The sequence below is a fragment of the Mus pahari genome, chromosome 7 (genome assembly GCF_900095145.1).
Source record: "Mus pahari chromosome 7, PAHARI_EIJ_v1.1, whole genome shotgun sequence".
Classification (NCBI taxonomy): Eukaryota; Metazoa; Chordata; class Mammalia; order Rodentia; family Muridae; genus Mus; species Mus pahari.
Window position 1 is genome coordinate 93331441 of NC_034596.1, and position 8157 is coordinate 93339597.

General features: G+C 41.4%; 1 protein-coding gene across 8 annotated transcripts in view; it reads right to left on the minus strand.

The window, feature by feature from the left end:
* Eml5 (EMAP like 5) overlaps nt 1–8157 on the minus strand; it is a 114225-nt gene that overhangs the window by 47982 nt on the left and 58086 nt on the right. For all 8 annotated transcript variants that reach the window (XM_021201910.2, XM_021201909.2, XM_029540726.1 and 5 more), the window contains exons 21-22: nt 7187–7328; nt 1072–1224 (exon numbers count right to left, since the gene is read on the minus strand). In XM_021201910.2, coding sequence (XP_021057569.1) covers nt 1072–1224; nt 7187–7328 — 295 coding nt within the window. The remainder of the gene's footprint in view (nt 1–1071; nt 1225–7186; nt 7329–8157) is intronic.

Here is an 8157-nt window from a genome sequence, read left to right on the forward strand (position 1 = left end):
TATCAAATGGTAATATATTTCTTCAAGAACATTAAATAACAAAATGAAGTACATTTTCTTAGTGTAACACATTAGATCAGTAGACAGAATAATTTAAAGAGCCAATTAATACCCAATCTTGATACAAACAATCCTTCCCCCCCAAATCCTGCTAAATGTAGAGGGAAAGTGGACCAAAATCAACATAAGAAATGTTTGTCTTATCATTAGTAATTCCTATGTTGTAGTGGGCTCTCTAGTAGACAATGAATTAAAAAAATATGACATAAAACTTAAGTACTTTCAAAAGCATTACTATATGAAAAAATAGTTATTTGACCCCTTTTATTTACAAACATGAAAACTAAAGTCCACCTAAGGTACCCTGGCCCAGGTTACTTGGAAAATTAATGGCATACAGATTAAGATTAAACAGACATTTTCACTTGGCAAGTTCAGGGCTTTTCCACCTGACCTGGGCTTAATCAAAAATAAAACTTTGAGGCTGGAGACACGGTCAGTGGAAAGAGTGCTCTATACAAACATAAGGCCTGATGTTTGGATCCTCATGCCCATGTAAAAAGCTGGGCATGGCTACAACCTGTGACCCCCCAGCACTGTTGGGGATAGAGGCAGGAGGATTATTCAGTTCGCTGGCTAACCCAGCTTCAGGTTCAGTGAGAGACATGGTCTCAAAAGGAGTAAGATGGATGATGACTGAGCAAGACACCAACTGTCCTCTGAGTTCACACACACATATAACACACACTGAAATCTCAATCTCTCAATTTCTTAATCTCCCCCCTCTCTCTCCCTCTCCCTCTCCTTTGTCTCTGTCTGTCTGTCTGTCTGTCTGTCTGTCTGTCTATCTGTCTCTCTCTCTCTCTCTCTCTCTCTCTCTCTCTCTCTCTCTCTCTCACACACACACACACACACACACACACACACACACAAGAGAAAGAGAGACAGATAGACAGAGAAACAAAGACAAAGAAAGTATGCTTTAAGGTAAAATTAATCAGAAAAAAATTACACATTGATACATTTACTAACTGATGCTAATAATCAAATACACACTCAATGCAATCTCACCAGGTGAAAACCGGATGTCTGAAATAATATCTTTTCTGTGGTGAAAGGACACAAGATCCTCTAGAGTGTCAGCATTGGCCATTAAGAAGCTCCCATCGTTGAGACCTACAGCTAAAGCTTTTCCATCAGGGGAAAAGCAGCAGCACCTCCCACCTGAAAGAGAAGAAAAGCACCAGGAAGTGTTGGTCACACATTCATGTTTAAAGCATGTTCTTTAAGGATCTTTAACTATAAAGAGGAACTTGTATGTATTATGGCCCCAAATCAACATAAAAAAGTCAAGACATTCTGTTAAAATAAACTGGCTTCTAAACTTAACAAAAATGTACTGTTATTTACCTCAACAGAAAGGTGATGAAAAAGAGAGAACTGAACCAATATAAAGCCAATGATGTAAGTGAAGTCTGGGAGTGAGGGGTGGGTGGGGGGAGGGAAATGCAATCCTTAGATGTTCTATTCAATCAAAAATTTAAACATGAGGCCATCTTTGTAAAAATGCTTCAGAAATTAAAAAGGATACTAGGCAGTTATTTAAGATAGAAGGATCTGTTACAAAACTATACATGTGTACTATTAATATTGTTTATTATTACTGATATTATTCATTTCAAGAGAAGTCAGAGCCACACTGATGAATAAAGAGATAATAATGTGCTTATCCTGACAGCAAGATACGCGGCAAGCTTAGGCAAACCCCTAAAGCTTTCAGTACTAGCATGTAATCTGAGGGATGGGGTGAGGCAGTTACAGAATGAAAATCCGACTCAACTGGGAATAAATAATCATCTAATCAAGCATACACTGATAAAGGAGAATCTAGGAATGACTGCTGCAACCTGAGAGTCGAGGGACAGTGATGACAGTCGGCAGCAGTGGAAGGCACAGGAATGGACAGGCATGCAGACAGACTTGGTGGGGAGAAAGTCCAGCTCACACTTCTCCCTCAGCAGTGATGTCATTTACTGACACGAGTGTGTAGCCCTTTAGTTAAGAATGCCTAAAAGAAACTCAATGGGAGGCATGATGAAAGCTACCTGACATGTTAATACTTCTCAGGACAACAGGCTAGAGGCACACACATGGGAGACGGTAGTACACGATGGTCATTAACAGAAATCAGGATAGAATTTGTCATTTATTACCAGCCAACCCCCAAACCAAACTACTTTTCCCTGCTATATGATATGATAGCTGAATCCTGCGGATAGTTTTGCTTTGTCAGACAATTTGATTTTGTCTAGAACATACTGTGGAGGGAAAGCCATTGATAAGATAATGTAGATAATGCACTCATCTCCAATGGAAACTTTCCACAAGTATGGTCCAGAAACTCCAAACTGCTACTTGACATGGCAGCAGCAATCTGTTATCCTGTGACCTGAGCCTCTAGCCAAGACAATGTTGGCTAGTTGTCAATTAGACATGAACTAGAGTCATCTGAGAAGAGGGAACCTTAACTGAGAAAATGTTGCAATCAGATTGGCCTGGGCAAGCCTGTGGGGCATTTTCTAGATTGATGATGGATGTGGGAGACCCAGTCCATTGTGAGTGGGGCCAGCCCTGGACTGTTGGTCATAGGGTATATAAGAAAGCAGGCTGAGGAAGCTGGGAGGAGCAAGCCAGTATGCAGCACTCTTCCACTGGTCTTGCTTCCATTCCTGCATGACTATCCTTTCTGATGGGCCTCATCTGTGAGCATAAATAAACCCTTTTCTTTTCAGGTTGCTTTTGGTCATGGTCTTTATTATAGTAATAGAAATCAAACTAGGACAGGCCTGAATTTGACTGGTCAGAACCATTCCTGTTTGCATGACTATGCTTCATGTGACCCTTATCTGCATGGCAGAAATTGTACAACTGGAAATTGCAAGCACAATGGGGCTTATAGGACCCCCCCACACTACGCACCAGCCAGTACAGACTGCCCTCCTTTACATGGTATGAATTACATGCCAGGAAACTGTACACAAAGCAGCCCAATCCAACCACTTTTGGACTGTAGCCATCTTCTCACACCTCATACTGCAGATAGTATTCTATCCAGTATAAGGATACTGTCCAGTGTGATGAGCTTTGCAGCAGGTTCAGTACACTACGCTTCCTACTGCCTAACACCCTCTCAGCTAATGTAGCTCCTGCTCCACTACCCGAGGGAGCCTGCAAGGCCAAAAGTGAAGAAAGGGACTCTGCTTCTTTCTTCTAGAGCACTGGAGCCAGCAGATAGACTTACAGGGTTGAGGGGGTCTGTAGACAGCTGTGAGCAGAGGCTTTCTTAGGCTAGCTGCAACCTACACCTTCTGGAAAACTCCTTTACCACTGGCAGGAGGTACAGGGTATAGTGACATCAAGGCCCTTTCTGCCAAAGAGATCTGAGGCGGCCAGTACTTCCTTGTTCATTCTTTTTTCACTGTTCATTCTCCCTACAGGTACATCTGCTTTCTTCGGTTACTCCTTTTATACTCTCCTGAATCCTCTCTTATGCCCTCAGTAATGACTGTCTTTTAGTGGTTATCACTTTGTTACCTTTGGGCTGAGCACTCTGAGCCCTTGCCAACAGGAAATGGAATGTTAGTAATTGGAAGCATGCACAAGCACCATAGTTAGTCAAGTTGTCTCTGCTGCTGAATGTGACTGACGACTGTCTTTGGTCCTACGGCCTTGGGGAGCCTGAGGGGGTCCCACCTTTGAATGCTGTGCTAATGGTGATGACAAGGTAACATGAAAAAGAGTCTGAGTGCAAGAGTCATTTACAGCGAGAAGTAAACAGATCAGGTCTTAAGCCCAAGTCAGAGCAGTCAAAGTAGTCAGAGCCACCACAGAAAGTTTACAAGAATTCCTGACACCCAATGGCCCATAAAGAATTAAACAAAATTTAACATTGTGGTAAATGATTAAAATGTCAATTCAATTACACGACGTCACCATATTCCTTCTATGAAAGCTGGACACTGAATGGGAACTCTGAATTCTGAATGTGAACATTTGGCTGGACCCTGACAATACTGAGAACTCAGATTTCATAATTTTGTGTGTTGCTCGCCAGCACTTTCAGTTGGCTTTTTCTGTACCTGGGAAGTCTGACCTGAAGCAGCTAGCTGTCTTGGAGAAAAGAACTCTCACAACCACCCTGTGTTGTCTGTTACTAAACTCACAGCTTGGGTCAAAATACAGCATTCTCTAGAGCAAGAATGGGAAAAAGATTCCCATGTTTATAAGCCACAAAAGAACCATGGCAACTCTTCAACCCTGCTGTAGCCGTGCAGCAGCCATAGATCACACAACAGAGGGTTGTGGCTACAACCAATTCAACCTCAGTCTTTGCTGAATGTGATGGCGCAATATAACTTTAGCACTCAGGAAGCCAAGGAAGCAGGCAGGATAGATGGAGAAAACAAAACACACTTTATGACTGAAATAGAGGACGGGGTTTGAAGCAGGGTACAAAAACAGGGAACATTATGGGTACATGGAAAGGAAAAGGAGCCCTTGAAGCCTTTTGCCAGCTAAGAAGCAAAACTTCCAACACAATAGATTTAATTTAATTTAATTTAATTTAACTTAATTGATATAAGAGTTGTCAACATAGATAATGTTTATTTTATTTATGAATACTTTTAAACAATGTTAAAATACCAATGGCCTAAGTTTAAGACCTAAGCCATTATAACCTCAAATAAGGCTTTACCCTTTCTCAGATGTCTTCTGGGATCCTCAAACAAGACAATAGCTTCTACTTTCCTACACCCCTGTGGCCTACATTAAGGATTGCAATCCTGTTGGGACCCATGGGAATCTCCCTAAAAATCTTATAAAGTTAAAATCTTATATTATAAAGTTCTTAGCAAGTCTCTGTACATAATAGATGCACACTCTCCAAAAGTCACCGAAATGTGACTCCCTTAGAGAAGCCCACAATCACACCCTTGGTGTGTCTTTCTTCCCAGGAACCCCTCTTGTAAGCCCCATGCTTAAAGTCATGTTGAAATCTCTTAAGAGAACGCAACTCAGTTTCATGCTAGCTCCTCTTGAAAAAACATTTTGTGCAGCAGGAATGTGTGGAAAGATTTGTGCCACCTGCTCCTGTACATTACTTCCATTTCCAGACCTTTCCGAGCCTAACATTTTATAGGACGTTTTGTTACTGGGAACAAGGACAGAGAGACATAGCTCCACATTGTCACCCTTGGTAGCCTGAGAAATTATTTTTAGAAACTTCAACTTGAGCAAACCCATGAATCTTGGCTTTGATGCAGAAAAAAATGAAAATTATTAAAATGAACTAGCAGATTAAATAATGATGAGAGAAAGTTTAGAAAGGAGGATTCTCCATTAGAGATCGACAGAGATGTGGGGCTAAAAAGAAACATGGAATGAGAAAGATATGGAAAGATAGCAAGAATCAAAAAACAGACATTCCATAAAAATTCTAAATTGATTATAATTAAAAACTAAAACCACAGGATACACGAGCTGTTGTTTTGGTTTTTTGTTGTTGAGATGGGGGTCTTATTGTACAGCTCAGGCTGGCATGAATGTTGAAGTCATACCACCTCTACAGAGATTACAGGTGGCCATCAGCATGCCAGCAAAAGAAACTGTTAATGGAAAATTTTCAATGTGTCATTTTAAAAAGGAAGTGCAAATGGCTGGTAAGTATTCAGGATATATTTACTTCTCAAACTTTAAGAATATAAAAATTGAGTCATTGTATATTTAAATTCTACTTATTCTTTGATTGCTATGAAGTTGAGTTATTTGCAAAATTTTTTCTTATACAGCTCACTTACATCAGTGTCTCATAACTAACTCAGCATGACATCAATAATCTTTTTTATCAATTTTTATTATTTTATTTATTTATATTCTTGTTGTTTCCCCTCTCTCCATCCCCCCTTCCACAGTTCCTCATCCCATTCCTCCTCCCCCTTGCCTCTGAGAAGGTGCGCCACAACCCCCTACCCCCCAGGCCTCTCCCATCCCTGGGGCCTCAAGTCTCTTGAGGATTAAACGCATCTTCTCCCACTAAGGCACGACCAAGCAGACCTCTGTTAGATTTGTTCCAGAGGTCTTAGACTGGCCTGTGTATGTTCCTGGTTGGTGGCTCAGTCTCTGGGAGCTCCCTGGGGTCTGGGTAAGTTGAGCTTGCTGGTCTTCTAAGGCCTGACACTATTACTGTAAGCTATGTTATGTTTACAGTCGGGAGCCTGGCATGGCTGTCCTCTGAGAGGTTCTAGCAGCAGCTGAGACAGATCCAGATACTTACAGCCAACCATTGGACTGAGGTTGGGGACCACTATGGTTCAATTAGGGAAAGAACATCAACAATCTTATTATATTAACTTAAGCAGTTGTCACACATACCACCAGAAATGATGGCTGACACCCTTAATCCCAGCATTCAGGAGGCAGAGGCAGGCAGAGCTCTGTGAGTTTGAGGTCAGCCTCAATTTTATAGAGTTATAGGTCAGCTAGGGAAACATAGTGAGATTTTGTCTCAAAAAAGAAAATTTCACACATATCCTTTCAAATTATGAAAATCAACTTTCCCTCTTGAACTAATGCTGAATAAAATAAACTAAGTAAGACTATTAAAACCTCAAAATACAGAATCACAAGTTTTGCCCGTAACCTAATGCAAAGATGTACTCCCAGTGGGAGCCACTAGCACTGGCAGAGAGTTTTTCAATATTAACACAAAATAAAAGGCCACATACTCAGGAAGCATAAAGCAGATGAATCCAAGTAAACCCAGACCCATGTTTAATGCGGGTAAACTACAGAGTGTAGGGAAAGCAAGAGAGTAAGACTGACTCTATACCAAGAGCTCCAGAAGCAATTACAAGAATTCAAAACTGAACCAGCTATCAAAATAAGTTTGCACTATTAGACAAGTGAGGGCAATACTCCATTCCAATTGGCATTATACTGTTAAAAGAGGAGTTAAGCAATAGTAATGAAACTGAATAAATGCACCCTGCCTTGGATCTCTCCCACAATCCTATCCTTGGAATGAGGGAATTTCCAATAACCTTTTGCAAGAGACCTTCTATGGCTATTTGTGAATTTCAGAAGACTGTGACAGTTTAATCTCTGTTGAAGTCTGAGAGCCTCTTACCCTTTTTTAGTTTCCGGACTGCCAACATACAATGACTAGGTGAGAGATCCCATATTCTTAAGGTCTTATCATCACTTACAGTAGCACAGATGGGCAGATAAGGATGGGTGGCCAAACCCCACACCTCTCCTTCCATGTGTCCCTATAAAGAAAACATAGTTAATCTCAGCATAATCTGAAAATACATGAATGAGAGGAGGAGCTGCGCAGACCCGCTCACCAGTGAAACCGAAGAGGACCTCTAAGTTCAGTAAAGCCTTGACAAGGTTTCAAGGACACAGAAGAAATGAAAGAACATTTCCTAAGGAGAACCTAGTGGTAAAATAGTGAGGGTATGTGTACTGGGACCCACCCCTCTTCCCTGGTCACAACTCATGTGCTTGGAAACCAAACAGACTCCTGTTACCAAGAACACCTGGCTTTATCCCCAACTCCTGGCTGGAGGGCCAGCTTCTGAGGAGGGGCAGCATACCGTCCTACCCTACTGCCTTTTGGAGAATAAATTCTTGTTGTAAACAGCAGGCAAGTGGAAGCTCCAGTTCCCCAAGTCTTTATTCTAGATGTCAGATCTACCTTGAGTGTAATGCCACTGAGAATAATGAAGCCCTGTTGTAACTCAAGGAGACCTGAGATCACTTCCACCATATGCATTTACCCACTAAAGTCTACAACACCCAGAAGCTCTCCCTGTCCTTGTACTCAACCCCAGAGCCCTGACTTTGCCTCTGGGCAAACTGGCTGGTCTGTTTTTGATTGTCATATGATTAACAGCCTTCACTGGTCTCAACACTACATGTAAAGATGAGTGTTTTCTGCATTCTGCTATAAAGCCAGTTTCTTTAAGATGAGGAGCTGCTGCTGCTTCTGCTTCTGCTTCTTCTTCTTCTTCTTCTTCTTCTTCTTCTTCTTCTTCTTCTTCTTCTTCTTCTTCTTTCTTTCTTTCTTTCTTTCTTTCTTTCTTTCTTTCTTTC